This window comes from Anneissia japonica, unplaced genomic scaffold, assembly GCF_011630105.1.
Source record: "Anneissia japonica isolate Jap-2015-1 unplaced genomic scaffold, ASM1163010v1 scaffold211_len1577895_cov191, whole genome shotgun sequence".
Classification (NCBI taxonomy): domain Eukaryota; kingdom Metazoa; phylum Echinodermata; class Crinoidea; order Comatulida; family Comatulidae; genus Anneissia; species Anneissia japonica.
Window position 1 is genome coordinate 1,017,627 of NW_022711099.1, and position 20,793 is coordinate 1,038,419.

A 20,793-nucleotide genomic window follows, 5' to 3' on the forward strand; every position below is an offset into this window, starting at 1 on the left:
TAAGCCGCCAGATATTCTCCGCAGTGGCGTAACCACCGTTGGACAAGGGGGAAATATCCATCTATGGAAAATCTTTCCCCATTGAAGATGCCCTTATCCCCCCGGAAAGTGCCTGAAACTCTCAAATTTGGTTTTTTGTTGGGGAAGGCCAATTTCCTCTAAAAGTTGCACATTTTAGGGAGTTTTGCTCAATTTCGACGTAATTAGAATTAAAAGCACAAAATTCTTTCGCGCGCTTCGCGCGCATTTTTTAAGGGTAAAGCTTGTGCTTGCCCTCCTTTGCCTTCTAAGTTATTTAAACACATAATAGTCCCAAACTCAAGAAAGAAAATTTAAGATAGATCGTTTTACCTAAAAGAAGGGCCTTAATGTGTAATGATGGTGAAAGAATATGTTTGTAATAAATAAAGCCATAATGAAAATGCTTATAGTCAGTTTCAAAAAAACGAATGTGGCCACATATAACATAAGCGCATTTCTTGTTGAGCTAGGCCAATTTCCTCTTAAAATTGCACATTTTAGGGAGTTTTGATCAATTTCGACGAAATTAGAATTAAAAACACTAAATTTTTTCGGGCGCATTTTTTAAGGTTAACGCTTGTGCTTGCCCTCCTTTGCCTTCTAAGTTATTTAAACACATAATAGTCCCAAACTCAAGAAAGAACATTTAAGATAGATCGTTTTACCTAAAAGAAGGGCCTCATTGTGTAATGATGGTAAAAGAATATGTTTGTAATAAATAAAGCCATAAAAGTTAATATCGGCTAAGGTAAATCTCCAAGAAGCCATAATATAGGCCTAGATGCATTAAGTAGTGAGTGCCACGATAACAGCACGTCCAGGGACATGAGCGATGCTCTTACAGTAAGTGGATACATTTCGTCCTACATATTAAGACAAGATGTAGGGCTACACAATGAAAGAAATTAAAATAATGACAGTAGGCATAGCGTGATGTGTTTGTTACTTATTTAGGCCTATTTTATGTTTCATTTAAAGACTTAGTGACAATAAACGCTGATTATACGTTTTCGGTGACTACGTCAGAATGGGATAACGTACCATGTAGTCTTGTTACGATTGACGACATGTCCGAGCAAAATGAAATAGCCAATGCACCGGATAACAACGACGACATGTGGATTGGGCTTCATAAGGTAAGTGCATATTTTTTGCTAAAACAGTGTTCGCACTGGATTCATTTTGACTGGTTTACTTTTCAATTTCAAATAATTAATTTCTATTTATCAAAAATTTAAATAACCAGTACAAATAGTCAATAAGTAGGCCTAAGGCTTGTAATATGCCTACACAACGATTAGTGGAAAAGGTATTCCAACCATTAACATCTAATCGTTGTTATGGTTGGAATACCTTTTCCAACCATTAACATCTATCGTTGTTAATGGTTGGAAAAGGTATTCCAACCATTAACATCTAATCGTTGTTAATGGTTGGAATACCTTTTCCAACCATTAACATCTAATCGTTGTTAATGGTTGGAAAAGGTATTCCAACCATTAACAACGATTAGATGTGGGATTGGGCTTATATATGTGTTTTTTTTTTATTACTAAGCCTCATCGGAATTAATCAATTTTACTAACAACAGTAAGCCTATTAAGTTTCATCATAATACAATATAAGATTATTGATTCTCTGAATAATTATCAGTAACACATCGACTAACATTTGTTTAAGGTAGCGAACTCACCAGAATTTACCTGGATAGATAATACAGCACGGGATTACATAAATTTCCAGCCAAATGACCGACCCAGTATTAGTGACCGTAAGACTTTATGGTTTTTTATCTGTTAAATTGTGATAGACTATGTTATACGGTATATGTACACTAAGTCAAAAAAAAGATAATATACAAGTCTCCATCTAATTAAAGACCACTTTTGGTTTTTCGCTACTTTGGTCTCTAAATAGAATAACAAAAGATAAGACATTTGTTAATTTAGGACGACAGAAAAGTAGTCTTTAATTGTAGGTGATCTTTAATTGGAGGGTCTTTAATTATAGGGAGATCTGTATTCGATGTTAGCTTTGATATTAACATATTTTTACACACACCGCACTTGATTGCGCGGAGAAATTATCTAAAACCGGTGCGGCGCAGAAACACTACCGGTACTTAATTTTAAATTGCCAAAAGGTGTTTTTCAAATAATATAGACAGCAGGTACGGTAAATGTTTAAAGTGTTAGATTGAGAAATATATTAGCCTCCTTCAAATCACCACCAAGCTTAGGACTTACATCCGGGGTTTTCACACATTATACATAGGCCTAAGTTGTATACTGTTGCATACTAATTTGTGCATAATTAATATAATTGAAATAAATACGGTTAATTGTACTGTACTGATAATCATTCAACCATATTCAACGTATTTGTGAGCTTTTCATCCTTTTTTTCTGCATGTATAGGCTTATACGCGGAAAGACTCAATGATAAAATATTTCTATATTATTTATATATAATGTCAGCCATCTTTATCTCTCTTATATTGATAACATCTTTATTGCATGCTAACTGGACCTGATGTACGTTCACCATTATCTACAGGTAAATGTGTTTACATGACAGGAGGAAATAACAACAAATGGCAATCGAAGGACTGTAATACTCGTTTGAAATACATCTGCGAAACACGTAAGCTAATTCAGAGTTACACATTTTGCTACTAACATATTGATTAACTAATCTATGCCAATTTTCAGCATTTAAGGATGAAAATCTTAATAATTCATTGGTGACAATCATCAGGCATGAAAGACTAACAGTAATTTTGAATGCTTACTAGAGCCTTTAGCCGTACAGTATTGTTCACAAATTACATGATGGGAGGCACACCTTTTCAAAAATAGGGAATAGGCCTAACTTCTTGATGGGGAAGCTATTGACCACGGTTGTAGTACGGTCAACAGTTCAACTAAGTTTTTGTTAATGTAATCCAGAATCTAGAATTTGATTTCAACAAAAGTGGTATAAGTATATTCATTTCACTTAGTGGTTAGTAGAAAACCACTACTAACCACTAACACTATCACCACTACCACCCAGTGACGGCTCCAGTGGGGGGCAGGGGTATTTCCCCAGATAATTTTCTTGCTCCTACCCCAGTTTTCCCCGTAAAAAATGATATGTATTTTCTTTAGTAGAGATTATCTATCTGAAAATCGATAGAATAAGCGTCAGAACCCCCTAAATTTGTCATGTTTTTCGGGGGTTTGCCCACTGGACCACTGTCAAGATATTTTGAGCGACGCCCGACCACGCCCACTCCTGGCCACCTCAGCATATTGCCGCCCCTAAAATATTACCTCCCCCCCAAAAAAAAATTTTAGACGCTCGCGCCGTCACACACTACTACAACACCACACCACTACCATTAATACTACTACCACCACCACTACGACTACCACTACCACTGCGAACTCTCCCTGAAAAGGCGAGCATGATACCGCTACACCACAAAGACCTATGCCTAAGTATTGTCACAGATTATATCCATCCAGCCAGACACACACACTTGCTGCTCCTTTCCTCCATGCTTCAACCTAGAAGCTAGACGCAAAGAGTGGCTGTGGAAAGGCTGGCGAGACCTCTAGGGTAGTCGCAGCTGAACGTAATGTAAATCAACATATATAAGTAATAGTACAGTATGCTGCGTAGTAAGACATAATATAGATATAAAAAGTATTTAACCTACAATATAATTTGTATTTATGGCAATATGAAATAAGCAAAACTAAATTTGAACGAACCGTTAAAGCTACTCGCCGCAGAATAGGTACCGACCTACCGATAATTTAGATGTTTATGAAGATCACATTAGATATAACTACTGGAATAATGGACCGGGACAGCACCCAACCCTTGTATGAGTTATTTAAGTACAATTGCTCAGGATTCCGAGTGAAATAAAATGTAAAAACAATGAAAAAACGGTTTTCAATCATTTAAAGTTGACTTGCGGAACACAAATTTATTAAACTATAACAAAATCAAACGGATCTTCGATAGCTCCTATTATTTCTACTTATGTACATTTTATTATATTCATTGATTTCTAAACTGTATTTAATAGTCATTATGATATCATGCGTTATATTATTTAAACTCATACATATACCTTTATATTTCTGCAATTTATTTTCTATTCCACATTTGTTTTAATGATATAGGACCTTATATTATTCTTACTATATTTTATTTCCTGTTACTGTTTACTGTAGTTAAATTACTCTCAATTAAAGTCTTAGCATTAAGCTGGTTCAATACAATGGCACCGCCAATAAACTATCGCTTACATAATCATTTTGCCGACATCTTATCATGGTTTAATTGTAATTAATTCGCCCATTAACTTGTTACTGATCTTATATTTTGTGGGCCAATCAACTAATTGTATCTTTAACTTGATTCCGATTGGTTAATACCATTAATTATTCTTTATATATGTGCAAGGTCGCCAAAGTTTTATCATTTTAACGTTGATAAAGATGGCAGGAGCTATCGAAAATTATCCGTTTGATTTTGTTATAGTTTAATAAATTTGTGTTCCGCAAGTCAACTTTACATCTAGATGTGTATAAGAGACAGCAATAAAATATTATTATTATTATATTAATTATTATATTATTGTTACTATTAGCTTCGGTAATAGTAACTACACCAGAGTCAACTACGCCCGAACCGCCAACAACAACTGCGATGTCGGTAACTACGCCAAAACCAACGACCGACCCGGAACCGACAACTACGATGACGGTAACTACGCCTGTACCAACCACCGACCCGGAACTGACAACTACGATGTCGGTAACTACGCCAAAACCAACCACCGACCCGGAACCGACAACTACGATGATGGTAACTACGCCTGTACCAACCACCGACCCGGAACCGACAACTACGATGTCGGTAACTACGCCCAAATCGACGACCGACTCGGAACCGACAACTAAAATGATGGTAACTACACCTGAACTAACCACCGACCCGGAACCAGCAACTACGATGTCTGTAACTACGCCTAAACCAACGACCGACTCGGAACTGACAACTACGATGTCGGTGACTACGCCTGAACCAACCACCGACTCAGGACCGACAACTACGATGTTGGTAACTACACCCAAACCAACGACCGACCCGGAACCGAAAACTACGATGACGGTGACTACGCCCGAACCAACTACCGACCCTGAACCGACAACTAAAATTACGGTAACTACGCCCGAACCAACCACCGACTCAGAACCGACAACTACGATGTCGGTAACTACACCCAAACCAACGACCAACCTGGAACCGACAACTACGATGTCAGAACCAACATCCATACTTATGAACTGTTTAAGAAATCTCACATATAATGGTAAGTTAAATTTCCCGTTGGAATGTATACTGAATGTCATTATGTACGAATTCATAAATATAGTAACTGGATATTCCTTTCTTTATTCAGATCAAAAAACTGTTTTCATGAGAAATATACCGATTAGTGAAACTTTCAACGAAGTTTGCTCTTTTGATTACGTCATCGCTCGCCATGTGTCGGTCTCTCGGACACGATGTGTTTTAGGGTGCAAGCATCATGAGGCTTGTTATTCTGTCAACATCGTAGAAGTTTCACCTGGTGATAATTTGGACGGTAGCAGACACTTCTATTGTGAATGGATAGGTGCTAAGCAAGTTGGTACTGATGCCATAATGCAATTGGATACACATCGGAACATTCGAGCTCGTTTTCAATTCGTGAAAATGCACTAGTGCTGCTCGTGTTAGGTCCCTAAGCAAATCGTCATCAACATCATAATAATGATTGTGACTTAAAGATTATTCATAGAACTGTGGTGACAGAAAATGGGGTGTCCACCCAGAGGCTTCACACCCTGAGAGCATTGACAATGAATTTTATCATGTTCAGTGAGTCCTCCTGTAGTAATTCATAAAAATACGAGAAAAGGGCCACTGAAGTGAAGTTAGACTATGTAGTATCAAAAGGTGGCCTTGGGTTTTTATAAAAAGAAACACTCGAAACAAAAAAAAAGTAGTATTTATGTGGTCTACGGTAATAAAACATGATTTTGTACATTAATATACTGTACTACTTAATGAAAGTGCTAGGCGGAGTTTGTCTGATTTTGCACAATTTCAACCAATTATAGGCCTACTTGTAAAAACTTTATCTTCGTTGTTAGTTTCTGATCACAGAGCATTTATTTTCGAAAATCCGAAAAACGTCCCTGGTTGCGATACAGGTATCCCCCTCTATTTAAGACCCCTCCAATTAAAGACCACGTCCAGGTAAAGACCACTTTTCTGTGGTCCCAAATTAACAAATGTCTTTTATCTTTATTGTTATTAGAAACCAAAGTTGCTAAAGGCCATGGAAACCCCGATCCGAAAAGTGATCTTTAATTGGAAGGATACCTGTATGAAATAAAATTCTTAGTTAAATGATGATTATGCTCATGTTTTATCATAATGAATTTAAAATTGTTAGCACTGATCAAACAGTCTACATAACGGTATTACTGGTACTTTTAGCCATCTGATTTCAGACATTTGGCAGCCATTAAAAAACACATACTGTATTGGAAACACACTTTGATTAATTGAAGATGTGAAAAAAAATCATAATTTTTTTGTTTATCTCTTTTAAATGGATCTTAATATGGTAGGCCTATTCGATATAATAGGAAACATATAATATACGTACAGTAGTTCTAAGACAATTACATTTTTAGTAAAGTAAGTGGCAGTCGCCTGGTAAAGATTTATGAGCCTTTTCGGATCGTCAATCAAATTTTAACAAATGAATCAGAAGGGCCTTATGAGCTTCTACAAACTTACCTATCATATTAAAATATAAATAAAATTAAGAGGAATAACTGCTAATATGATAAAATAAGCTTATTTTATTTATATTTTAATATGATTGGTAAGCTAATATCTGCAATGGCGTATCTAGGAGATGCACAAGACTCTTGGATACGTTACTGATTGGGGGAATTCTCTACGTATTTGTACTGTGATAAACTGTATATGTGTGTACATAATTTACCCGAAGATGATCAAATAAAGTGGGAAATACTGAATCACAATGGCTTGTATAACCTTTTTTTCGGAGTTTGATTCACATCATTTTATGTCAAACTTATCGGTAAACCACATGGTTGGGTTTTCTAAATCTGAACAGTGTGAAACTTAAGCTACTTGGGGAGATTCCCGTCATGTCTACTATTCATTACATGACAACGAAAGGATTGATATCTTTTAACACTACAGCCAGCCTCTATAAAAGGGACACCACTATTAAGGGGACAGGGACACTTTCTGAGTGTGCCAAATGGTCCAATCAATAAATGTTTAACCCCTGGGCGCTTATAAGGGGCATATATTTTTTTTACTGTACCAATTACAGCAGTCTAAAATTTAAAAAAAAAATTCATTGAACTTTAAATTTTGACACATTTGAGCAATAAACTTAACAAAAATTCTCTCCCTTGTATAATAAGACAATTTTGACCCTTATAACCACATGGGGATTTCTTTTTCCTTGTGGCCTATTTGTGTACTTTCATATAAGATTCTAATCCACCATGTAGGCATGCCCTCGATTTATAAGTCGTTACTCTCTTTATCCAACAGAAAGCACAATGAAAAAAAAAAAATTTGCATCATGAAATAATATTGGGAACTTATAAAACATTTGTTGTTTTAAAAGTAAAGGTAATAACCCATAACTTGCAGATCATTGTGCTGAATTGCGTATGGGCGTGGTTGGTGACAACCTAGCTGCCGTAAATAGGCGCTTCATGGTAGATACAAGTTCACATCATTCCACAACGACACTCGACAGGGACGGAAATGAACCATAACATCGGGGTAACCCCTACTCTTCCGAAAAATGCAATGGGTTCTTTAAAGTGCACACGAGCCAGATGCATGGGCTACACTGGACCTCCATTATAAGTCCATATCCTAAAAGACTTGGTTCTACCAACTGAACCATATGGGCGAGGAGCGGCTGGAACCAGCGCCGATGTTAAGGACGTAGCTGCGGCACCACTGCTTACCGCTTGGCCACATACATTAATTACATTTCTGCTGATTTCTCATTATAAATTAATTTATAACGATAATAGCACATAACGTATTTGATGGTCGAATATTAAACGAAAAGAAACGACTGCACATTATGGGGTGTTTGCACAGAACCGACGATACTAACGGCGTTCCATACTCTGATGTGTTTTTCGTCGCCTCTCCAAAATAATCAATTGAACCGGAAGTTTTTATTTTTTCAACTGACGGGGTCAAGTTGAATGTAGTGTGTCGTATTTAATCAGTAATAATGAGAATTCTTACTATTTCGAGTGTCAAAAAGTGTTTTTTGTCAAGCAGTCTAGGCCTGCAGTCTTTAGAGTATGAGATTTCACCCATTCGAAATCGCAGGGCTCTGTTGAACAATCGACGGGGACGTGCTTGCGGGACAGACACCGTTGTCTCCCAAGAACTTTTAGTTGTGAATGACAGAAACACTTCTGGGCCCAGGCCTAGTTGTGATTTTCTTTCCAGTAATAATTTGCTTCTTACCAGACACCAGCACACTTTACTACAACCTCACCGAAAGCCCATCAATGGTGTATCGTCATTTTTTAGTGTTAATGTTAGAAAATTTTCCTCAAATCCGGATGAACGTGTGAGAATAAAGCCTGTGTTTGTAGCAGTTCCAAACCCGATTAGGGCAATACGAAACTTCGTTTATTCATGGTTGATTCGAGGCTACTTTGATAAAGAATTTTCGATGGTAGAATTCACAGAAGGTGCTAAACAGGTCAATATATTTATTTATGTACTGTATTAATTAATTTATTCTGACTTCAGAATTATTGTCTCATTAGAGTAGTACTACAAAGAAAGTCTATAGTACTAATTATTCACTTAACTTCAGTATGAGATATGAAAATACAATTTTGAGATGGGAATTCATGTTCTGTTTGTGATGTTTATGCTTTATACTTTCCTGATTTCCAGATACTGTACTGTGGATTGGATTGGATTTATTTGGTGTAAACACCAAGGATAGCCCACAAAAGTCTAGAAGAAGACTTATTTCCAGTGGGATCCTTCTGGTGGTGATTGGGCAGTACACCGGGAGACAATCCCCTACTCTTTCCAAAGAGTGTAATGCGTTCTTTAAACGTGCACATGGGCCATCAATTCACATGGGGCCAACAGCTTAAACATCTCATCCGAAAGACGGTTCGCTAATATAACTTGTATTTCAGCCCTCCAGCTGAAATACAAGGAGAGGCAGCGATGGGAATTGAACCAGGGACCTAGAGATCTTCATGGTTCATCGCACACACAGTGGCTACTGTACCAGCAGATTAGCCGACTGAGCTAAACTGCTCTCTCTGTGAAATTAATGTTTTTTTTTTATAATGCTGTTCAGCTTGATTTATTTTGATATTTTTAAGTTTAAATGATAATTTTGTTTGATTTCAGGCAGTTAGTGTTGTGTCACAGAAAATTTCTGAAGGGAATTTTGAAGAGCTAGTTGGCTTACTCTCCCCAAAGGTATGAAAAATAGTGTTAAAACAAAATTTACATGTTGGCATTGGCAAATTATACAAATGATTCTCGGCTCTTAGCAGGCTCAAGATTCTCCCTGCCCAGGTATAATGTAACTTGGCATTGTGCTGCAAATTTTTGCAATATAAGAAGCTATGGTACATGAATGTTCAGAGGGATAGATAGGGGAAAATGCGGCATATTTCATGAAAAGAATTTGAGTCAACTCAGCCCCATGTCAACTCGGCCCCGGGTAGTCAACTTTGAATGCAAAGTCAAAACTGAAGTGTTTTATGTCGTTGCTTTGTTTTTCTTTTCATTTACATCCACTTAACAATACAGTAATTGAAAATGCATTTATAAGAATAATAATATAATAATATTAATAATAACAATATAAAAAGGTATAATAGAACTAATAATGACAATAACAATATGATGACAATAATAATGATGTAACAATGACAATACTTAATGAGTTATAGACATATTAAATATACTTATTAAATATGCTTATATGTATACTTATATATATATATTATATATATATATATATTGAAATATATATAGACATTAGATATACTTTATATATATATTAAAATATATATAAGCCTATATGTATATCAATTATGATATAATACATAAAATTGAAACCGTCTTTGTGTATAAAAAATAATAAGAAACGAATAGCATATGTATGGACTATGTAAACACTTTATTAGGGAAAACAAAGCTATACCAAAGGTACCATATATGTATATATACACACACACGCACACGCACAGCACACACACAGCACACACACACACACACGCACACACACACACACACACACACACATATTGAGGAACACAAACTTAGGGGCCGAGTAAACTACTTGGGACCGAGTTGACTTGGGGCCGAGTTGACTTGGGGCCTAGTTGACTTGGGGCCGAGTTGACTTGGGGCCAAGTTGATTGGGGCCGAGTTGACCTGCTTCCCATGAAAATTTGATAGTTTAAAGAAGGGACATGATAATGTCGAGGAGGCAGGAATCCCTCTTTATGACACTACAGTATTTTACACAAATTTTTCTGAAAATGTGATTTTTAAAGAAGAAATTTTATGAAAGGAAATAATTTGTTAATTAAATGTCATATTTGATATTGCTTTCAGACTATAGATGAAATAAAAGAAACATACAAAACACTTGAAGTAAAGCAGAGAGGAAGCCTAGCAATAGCATTGGAAGATATCCTACATGTTGTGCCTTATAACGTTGCAGTGCATTATGATCAAGCTGGTAAGTCTTTTTGATGACATGGTGGCAGCTTTATGGCATGGTGGGTGGGGTGCCTGGCTCCTAAAGGGTTCAATCATTTCAACTTACATAATTATTTTCATGAAAAATATAAAATAAGTTATATTTGTTGGAGATAAAGTTGTTGTAAAAAAAAAAATCATGGTCTTTAAAGGATTTGAAAACAGTGCCATCAATCAGTCGAATTTATATTGCGCCAGATATCCAGAAAATGGAATATGCTCAGTGATGCTCATGACCTTTGGCAGAACAACAAGGCTTAAGCTCTGTCCAGACTATCAAATTTTATTTGACAAGCATGTGACATGCCTAAATATGGTCATGATGACATCACATCATGACCATATATAGGCACATCATGACTATGTATGGGCATACAGCAGATGTTTGACAAAGAATTTTTATTTTATGTATTTATTTATTTTTATTCATTTATCTATTTTTTTTATCATTTCTGTTAATTTGGCCTAATTATAAGTATTAACATATAAAGTGAATTTTTGTTGGCAATTCATTTATATTTGAAAGTTTTCAATTAATTGAACATCTAATTCTTTAAGTTTCAATATAGTTTAATTGTTTTGTGTAGTATCAATTCTTACCTTCTATAAATGTTATTAATCTGTATAGGGGAGTAACTTGTTTATATGGTCTTATGCCTGCTCAGTAACCCTTGCTTGCTTTGTTTTGTTTGTTCCATTTACTTGATTGAATTGTGTTTGTAATCCATGTTGTTGATTTGAAAATTTAATAATCTGGACAGAGATTAAGGGTAAACTTGACCAAAAACATACAAAATTTAGGAAAATTAAAAAAGACAAAACAAGATGATTTATGCAAGAGTGGTGCTGCCGATCAACCCACGATAAAAACAATGGTTTTGCATACCTGCATAACAGTTGTATTATATTTATTGAAAAGCAAAGGAATATTGGTTTAAGTCTTGCTTTGAAAATGCTGAGAGTAGCACTGAATTTGATGGAAAGGGGAAGATTTATTGTTCCAGAGAATTGGAGGTGCAGCTCTTCCAGACCTCCTTCCCATGTGTTAAGCTGCCTTGAAACTGGAAGGCAACCATCTAATAAAGCTATATGCAGACTATCAGTATTTTAATAAATCACTTTTATTCATCATTCAAAAAATAGACCTATACACAACATTAAAATAAACACGAAATTGAATTGAATAAAAGGAAACAAAAAACCCCTGACGAACATGCAGGGGTACCACAGGACACAAAGAACAACAAGGAACGATAATAAAAGAAAAAAAATAAAGCAGTTCAACGACGTGGACCTGATGTTCCCAAAAATCAGAGAAACAACAGATCTTAAAAGTTGAATAGGGCTGGGTTCACCCAGGTGGGTTCATATCTGGCATAATAAAAAATACTAAGATGAAATTAAGGCAATTGTTTAAATGTCTTTAAAAGACTTAAAGGATATTGAACAGTTAATGGTTTTATAGATAGTTTTAAAGCATTTATTGTTGTCATCAGAGATGAACCCCCTGGAACCCATGTCCAGAGCAACAAATTTGACTTTCAACCCAGAACCGAGGATGTCCAAAACCAGTGGTGCATATGTTGTTCTTGAATGTGTGAGCGTTATCAAATCTCAGATAAAATATAATTTTCCATTTACAGATGTTCTACTATCAAAATCCCTACACTGCTAAAAATGACAAAGATTGCATTTTTTTAAATGTATGTTCATTTTTAAGAACAATTATTTGCTTGCATTAATTTTCAGTTTAAGAAAAATAATTGCCAATTGAAATAATCAAATTAATATTTATCACAAAACCTTGTTGATTAAAGTTTAACTGTATTTACAAATTCAGTTCTTAAAGTTTATAAATTTATTTTTATCTTTCATTTTAAGGTGGAAAATTTTTGAACATCCTGATGAGGTTTTGGTGTTTAAGTTTCAATACTCAACAGAATGAGCCAGGTATAATTGGCTTCAAGGTTGGTCAGCCTCCTCCTGGTGTTTCAGAAGAACAGTTTAAGAATATGGGCAAAGTTTTTACCTGCACTTTTGAGTATGTTGCATCAGATTTTAAGTCAATTTGATATCTGTTATTTATAAGTAGATTTATTTATTAATCATCAGACACTTACGTTAGTTTTCTTTTGTTGATATGAGTAGTTATAGACTTATGAGTAGTTATAGACTTAAGATACTAAAAATTATACAGAAAAAAGTACAATAATTAATAGTAATATTTGATATAAAAAAAGTTGTAGATTCTGGTTTATAAAGTGTAAACTATATATAAAATATATCTTGGTATGGAATATTTTATTTCTGATTGAACAAAACAAAATCATCAAAAAAAGTAATATAAGTACTGTATAATTTAAATGGATAACTATAATTCCCCTATGTTTATTTTTTTTTATGCTTAGGTTCCACCGTGATGTTTCGTCTGATGATGACCCAAGCTGGACAATAACTCAAGTGACACTTGGTAAACTGTTGAGTACGTCTTCAGATGGGTTTCCTGGTGGGGAATTGCAATAGAATTGTGAATGTGTACAGGGATCTTATATCCTATATATACTGCTACTCTGTGTAGCCCTGACCAATGATATATGTACCTTGCTGTGATTGGGACTCATCATCATACAGTTTCAAGCAATTGTCAAAGGATGTTAATAGCGTTGCCTGGCACTCACTGCTTTGTATGGCTGTCGGCCTACGAATCCAACTCCGCTCCCTGCTGATTGTTGGTGGCAGCCTGAGTGGATCGTTATTATAAACGAGTCGTTTACGCAGGCATTTTGGCATTGCATTCTCCATAGAATCGTGCAGTGGGGGCTGGCATTAGGATCACATCAGGGAAGGGGAGATTTTAAGTTAGCAATTAAATTATAAGGCCATTTCATTGATGTTTAATGATATATACAGTATAGAATGACAAATATTTTTAAGCTGTAAATACTGTATAATAAATACAAAGTGCAAAATATTTGGTATCTACATCAACAGTGTAAATCATTCTGGAGAGTCTTAGACCTGTTCAACAACAGTGTATTACTTCCTGGGTCAGTGGTGTAACAAAGAGGTATGATGCCCCTGGGGGGATAGCCTTGCCCACTTCGGCATACTTTTAGTTTTAACGAAGTATTTTTATGCTTTTTTACACATTAGTACTCTTTAAAAAAGGCCCACTCTGCCAATGTATGGGACAAAGTGCTGATAAAAATAACCAGGGGGCCCTTTAGCTAGTGAGAGCTCCTAGCTATTGTGCAGTGATGTCATAATGTAAATGCGCATGTCTGAACTTTTTGGTACCCTCCTGAAAACAGTTGTTGGCCGAATCTATGGCATTCTGGACAGAACCATAAGTGATTGACCAAGTTGAAGTGTGCCTCTTTTTCCATTTATCACATCTCTGCATAATATGCATCAAAGTTGTTCTATGTTTTCATTATAAAATCTCCCTATATGCCAAAACCTGAACCTAAAATGCAATAGCAGCTTAAACCTTCCCTGTACACCACAATGCTACGTCTTTGACCAGGTACTCTATTTTATAATGTCATCTATGCAGAATATCTACTTTGTTTTTTGATACAATATTATGCATCATAGAAATAATGTGCTTGGGAATTTGCATGTCATATTTAAAATTATGCTGATGTTAAAGCAACAACACCATATACTGTAGTCCAATATTGAAGAGGAGTGATTGACATTTAATTCTGATAAAAATATAAATATTTTATGTTGTGAATATCTTTGAAGAAAAGTATTGTAGCAAGTGTGACAAAGTACTATTTTCATTGATGACAATGCAATATGTTGATGGCTATTCGCCAGTCAGATTCTGAAACCTGAATGTCTTAGCCAATCAGATGACTAGAATATATGTTTGTGCCTTAGCCTATCAAAAACTAGATTCGACTAGATCATTAGCTATTGGATATTTTTATTCCAATTTTGTTGCACACTGTTGAATTAAATTTCGTTTCTTGATATTGTGTAGCAGGAGTTTTCTTTTTGGTGGTTGGGGTCGCTCCGAAGATTTGAGCATTTTTAAGCGGTTTTAAAACGATTAATTTCAGGGAAAGCCACATACAATTTGAGCTTCAAGTGTATGTTTAATTTGAGCACCCGAACTATGTACACAAAAATTTCACTATTCAAACAAAAAACGAATAGGCATATTGATCAATTTTTAGTAACACGTCAGTGAATTCACGTAAATACTGTACTTACCTGACTACGTGCGTGTTTGATACTAACCGACAAATGCAGTTTCAGTCACTGAACGACGTTTTTTATATTTTTAATAAAACACATTTTCAATACATTTTCCCCTAAATTCGTGATAATTCGTTATCACGCCTAGACTTGTGCTAATTGCGTGTCAAATTTTTGATCACGCATGTGTTTCATCCGAAATCGCTTTGAAATGCGGGACCGTCCCGCATTATGCGATACGGTTGCTAACTATGTAACCGGTTACTCCTTGACCCCTGCATGGACTTCTGTTTATATGAAAGTTAACCAATATTATAATTTGCTGTAACGTAACATGATATGCAGAAATGTTCATGAATGAAAATTAATATCAACAATTAACAAATCCCAACATTGTTATCTGATATTGGTAGTCTGTATAGATGTGCCTTTCCTTTTGTGCTGGGATGGATACAGGTTTGGTGCAGACGGTACGATCGCACTCCCCTATAAGTTGCATTAAAGAAAAATAATTGTATTTTATTGTTGATATGAATTACCGGTAAGATATTTTGGATTAGTCCACCAGAAATACGGATTTGAAGCACCAAAGTTGGACATAATTGCAACAAAACGTTTTTTTATGAATATATATAGTTAAATTTTATATCTAAAACATACAAAAAGTTTACCAAAATATACCCACGGGAAAGGTGATTTCTATAGCAAAGAAAACTGAACTATTTCACTGGGCTTATACGCCGTGCCTAGGATGTGTGTGCTGTGCCTTGGTTACGAAGCGCTTTAATTTGATTTGCCGCTGACGCTTTTGATTGGTTAACATACCTTTATGCAGAATATCTACTTTGTTTTTTGATACAATATTATGCATCATAGAAATAATGTGCTTGGGAATTTGCATGTCATATTTAAAATTATGCTGATGTTAAAGCAACAACACCATATACTGTAGTCCAATATTGAAGAGGAGTGATTGACATTTAATTCTGATAAAAATATAAATATTTTATGTTGTGAATATCTTTGAAGAAAAGTATTGTAGCAAGTGTGACAAAGTACTATTTTCATTGATGACAATGCAATATGTTGATGGCTATTCGCCAGTCAGATTCTGAAACCTGAATGTCTTAGCCAATCAGATGACTAGAATATATGTTTGTGCCTTAGCCTATCAAAAACTAGATTCGACTAGATCATTAGCTATTGGATATTTTTATTCCAATTTTGTTGCACACTGTTGAATTAAATTTCGTTTCTTGATATTGTGTAGCAGGAGTTTTCTTTTTGGTGGTTGGGGTCGCTCCGAAGATTTGAGCATTTTTAAGCGGTTTTAAAACGATTAATTTCAGGGAAAGCCACATACAATTTGAGCTTCAAGTGTATGTTTAATTTGAGCACCCGAACTATGTACACAAACATTTCACTATTCAAACAAAAAACGAATAGGCATATTAATCAATTTTTAGTAACACGTCAGTGAATTCACGTAAATACTGTACTTACCTGACTACGTGCGTGTTTGATACTAACCGACAAATGCAGTTTCAGTCACTGAACGACGTTTTTTTATATTTTTAATAAAATACATTTTCAATACATTTTCCCCTAAATTCGTGATAATTCGTTATCACGCATAGACTTGTGCTAATTGCGTGACAAATTTATGATCACGCATGTGTTTCATCCAAAATCGCTTTGAAATGCGGGACCGTCCCGCATTATTCGATACGGTTGCTATTTATGTAACCGGTTACACATTGACCCCTGCATGGACTTCTGTTTATATGAAAGTTAACCAATATTATAATTTGCTGTAACGTAACATGATAGGCAGAAATGTTCATGAATGAAAATTAATATCAACAATTAACAAATGTTATTAATTATTTATTAACACTGTTATCTGGTATTGGTAGTCTTTATAGATGTCCCTTTTCTTTTGTGCTGGGATGGCTGCAGGTTAGGTGCAGACGGTACGATTGCATTCCCCTATAAGTTGCATTAAAGAAAAATAATTGTATTTTCCTGTTGATATGAATTACCGGTAAGATATTTTGGATATGAGAGTGCAATTTCCGTTCACCTAGAGGTCAATATTTTTAAAAATATTCTGCCCTCAGACCCAACCATGGTGGGGCTAATGTGGTCTGGACTCTCACAAACCCCTACCGCCAAATCCTGCATCCACCCCGGGGTTGTGAAGCGCAAGCCAATGCTTCGACAGTTATATGCCATATTAGACGCATATCAAGCTTATCCGTACAGAAGTATCATATTATTATGCCATGTTCATATTCTTACAGATATATCTGTTTTATCAAATAAATCTGTTTACCAGTTGTCCATCGACCTAAAACACCATTAATTTGCTTGCATGATTCCGCGTCTGCTTTATAATGATGTACAAAAACAATAACGATGATAATTACTTTATTGTATTTTGCTCTTTATTTTGCAATTCATTGTAAAGCACTAGTGACAACTTCGGTTAAACCGTCGCTATATAAATTTTTGAATCAATCAATCAACCAATCAATCAATCAATCTATCTATCTATCTATCTATCTATCTATCTATCTATCTATCTTATCTATCTATCTATCTATCTATCAATCAATCAATCAATCTATCTATCTATCTATCTATCTATCTATCTATCTATCTATCTATCTATCTATCTATCTATCTATCTATCAACCAATCAATCTATCTATCTATAATAATAATGATGACAATAATAATAATAATAATAATAATAATAATAATAATAATAATAATAATAATAATAATGGGGCCTAATAATAATGATGATGATGATGATGATGATAATAATAGTAGGCATAATAAATAATAGTAATAATAATAATAATAATTAATAATAACTTTATTATTTATTCACGGTCGAATACGATAAAAATTTGACTCGACACAAATATTAAACGTTAGTTTTTAGCAAGGCCATGTCTTTAACTACCTAAATAAGCCTTCAACTTAAAACTAAGAAAATGACACCCTACAGCTTCCAAATGTAAAAACATTATGCAGGGTAAGGCAATTAATCACAATTAAAGGAAGATTAGTATAATATTTTATATCAATTCAATTCAATCTATTCAAAAATAACCTACAAAGAAGGAGAAGCATACTAAAAACACGTTCAAACATTCGGAAATAAAACATTGACTTAAATTATAAACCCGGGTCAAATAATATAAACACTGCACAAGGTCACTTAACTTATATCTATTGTTAAGAGAGGGTCAATCTCCATAGTGGTTTTTTACACTGTCACAGATACCGTGATCATTACAGTCGCCGATGCGTTTTAACCTGTTATTCAGATCTTTGCGATAGTGATTATTTGTGACATACAATGATAAGTGAAAATCATTCACATCACCGGTACTGCACTTAATCTTATCGACCAGTGTTCTTAATGTTTTTACAGCCATTGGCCTCAACATTTAAAATGTGACCATATAATTTTCTCGATTTAGAGTTATTACAAAAAATCTGGTTAATAAGATTAAGTTGATTTGTTCTGATTTGACACTGAATTTTACTGATACTTAGGACATGCAAAAGTGGGGTGTTCCTACAGAACTTCGGGAGACCAATCGCAGTTTTAATCAATTTACTTAGTGCAGTTTCTAAGTTTCTAATAGCACTAGCATTTGTGTTAACACATTCACATCCATAGGTTAGTATCGGTAGCATTATTTCCAAATATGACTCTTAACATTATAAGATGAACCGTTTCTACACATTCCAATACTTTGAAGGGAATAAAAGGCCCTTTGACATTTTCTAACTCTGTCTTGAACATGATTGGAAATGTGACAGAAATATTATAGGCCTCAATAATACCATATTATTCAATATTATATATATGCAAATCAAGTTATTATTATTTATCTATTTGTTATTTTTTAATAATATATTTGTATTATATATATATATATATATATATATATGTATATATATATATATATATATAATAATAATGAAAGAATATGTTTGTAATAAATAAAACCATGATGAAAATGCTTATATTTAGTTTTAAACACACGTGTGTGGCCAATATTATAAATAAGATAAGCCCTATGTCGTATTGTTTTCTATATGGGGAGTGGCGTGGGGTGGGATGGGTATGGTAAATTACGCCTAGTGTTAGCGCCAATGTGTGCCCTTGTGCGGGCAGGGGATGTGCCCCCCCCCCCTCTGAAGCTGGAAACCTTGTTTTTGCAAAATAAATTGATGCAATTTGCTATTATAGGCCTAATCAATAAATTCCTCATCAACCGATATAACCTTAAACATTCTTGGAATTGACATAACATTACTGATGTCGTACACACCCTTCTATTTGCAAGCACATCTAACATCTAAGGAAAGAAGAGCTTAAATTGGTACCAGATAAAATAATTTTGTTATCAACATTAATACATTATGCTAATTTTCATCTTTGTAAGCGCATAAGACAGTGCAAATTATTTCTGTGACAGTCTTTTGAAGTGTGTAAAGCTCCATTTTATCCCATACATAGTCAAAATATTGGGGGGGGGGGATGATACAATGGACCATCCCCCCTTGTCAAATATTGGGGGATATATCCCCCCATCCCCCGGGATCTACGCCTATGCCCATAAGTTAGTATCGGTAACATTATGGACTTCCAAATATCTAAACATTATAAGATGAACCGTTTCTACACATTCCAATAAAACCAATAAGTCAAAACGTTACGATTAAAAATGATATCAACTATCATGGAATGAAATAAAATATGCAATTTACAAAAAAAATGTAATAATTCTAAACGTAAAATTAAAATGTTAATTTTGCCTTGTGTATAAGTTTGTGTTGACTTTTCTCATTTAGACTGACTCACTTCGCTATCGTTTCTGTTTTCTGCTAATCTGTTAAGGCCAACTGATTGTATTTGTAGCAGATATGCTAAATCAACATTTCAAAGTGCATTCATGAAATCAGACAGGGGTCTAGGGCGGTCCATGAACTCAGCATTTCCATTAAGAAAGCGTGCTCTCTGCGAATGTTGTACCGGTACAGCTAGAAACCTCAGTGTTTTTCAAGTAACCGGTAATGATTCTTAGGCAAGTCTTTACTGTTGTTTAATAATTTATAATAAATTTATAATAAAATCGAGAAGAGTCAGAAACATTTTGGACTGTTAACTTCCAGGGGAAAGATTCTCAGACAACCCCTTCTAAATTTCAAATAAGTCTGAGAGAGTGCTATAAGTAACCTAGAGGTGCGGCTGGTATAGTCATAAATTTTGGACCTCAACCCCAACTTAGATGGAGTTGAGGTGTTTGGTTCCTCCATGTGTAAAGTCCCGGGGTCCCCTCATATTCGAATACCGTACTCGCGCGAATAAGCGCCCCGTTTGAATAAGCGCCCCTCTCGAATTACCGCCCGTGAAAATTTCCTTAAGCGCCCCGTTTGAATAAGCGCCCCCTTCTAATTTGAATAAGCTCCCCTCATAAGATTTTCTTTTTAGCAAGTCAGTAATCCAATCAATACTGGGAATGTGGTTGTTGGTATGATTTGAGCTGTAGAGTGGAAACACATTCTTCTTCAGTCAGTATCAAAATGAGGATATTTCTCTTGCAAATTCCCATCTAGTTTTCAAGAAAAAATACAATGATCCTGCCATCC

The 20,793-nt window shown here is 34.9% G+C and overlaps 2 protein-coding genes and 1 long non-coding RNA gene across 5 annotated transcripts; 2 read left to right on the forward strand and 1 right to left on the reverse strand.

Annotated features, from left to right (window-relative positions):
- The first annotated feature begins 819 nt into the window (after positions 1–819).
- LOC117107302 (mucin-2-like) lies at positions 820–6,997 on the forward strand. 2 transcript variants are annotated; one of them, XM_033248945.1, is made up of 6 exons: positions 820–864; positions 1,000–1,157; positions 1,702–1,792; positions 2,578–2,664; positions 4,670–5,395; positions 5,486–6,997. In XM_033248945.1, exons 2-6 carry the CDS (start codon positions 1,089–1,091, stop codon positions 5,788–5,790), a joined length of 1,278 nt encoding a protein of 425 aa, XP_033104836.1. In that variant the 5' UTR covers positions 820–864; positions 1,000–1,088; the 3' UTR covers positions 5,791–6,997. The 2 variants fall into 2 exon arrangements, with proteins under 2 accessions (XP_033104836.1, XP_033104837.1); XM_033248946.1 differs by lacking the exons at positions 820–864; positions 1,702–1,792 and having other exon boundaries at positions 1,038–1,157.
- A 1,003-nt stretch (positions 6,998–8,000) lies between these two features.
- Positions 8,001–14,886, forward strand: LOC117107297 (m-AAA protease-interacting protein 1, mitochondrial-like). 2 transcript variants are annotated; one of them, XM_033248936.1, is made up of 6 exons: positions 8,001–8,863; positions 9,538–9,609; positions 10,759–10,885; positions 12,787–12,946; positions 13,314–13,468; positions 13,502–14,886. In XM_033248936.1, the coding sequence occupies exons 1-5, from the start codon at positions 8,381–8,383 to the stop codon at positions 13,426–13,428; spliced, it is 957 nt and encodes a 318-aa protein (XP_033104827.1). In that variant the 5' UTR covers positions 8,001–8,380; the 3' UTR covers positions 13,429–13,468; positions 13,502–14,886. The 2 variants fall into 2 exon arrangements, with proteins under 2 accessions (XP_033104827.1, XP_033104826.1); XM_033248935.1 differs by having other exon boundaries at positions 13,314–14,886.
- Positions 14,396–16,638, reverse strand: LOC117107298. The gene is made up of 3 exons (XR_004445217.1): positions 15,959–16,638; positions 15,126–15,129; positions 14,396–14,466 (listed from the first exon to the last, which is right to left on the reverse strand). It is a non-coding gene; the product is annotated as an uncharacterized LOC117107298 (long non-coding RNA).
- Between the last annotated feature and the right edge of the window lie 4,155 nt (positions 16,639–20,793).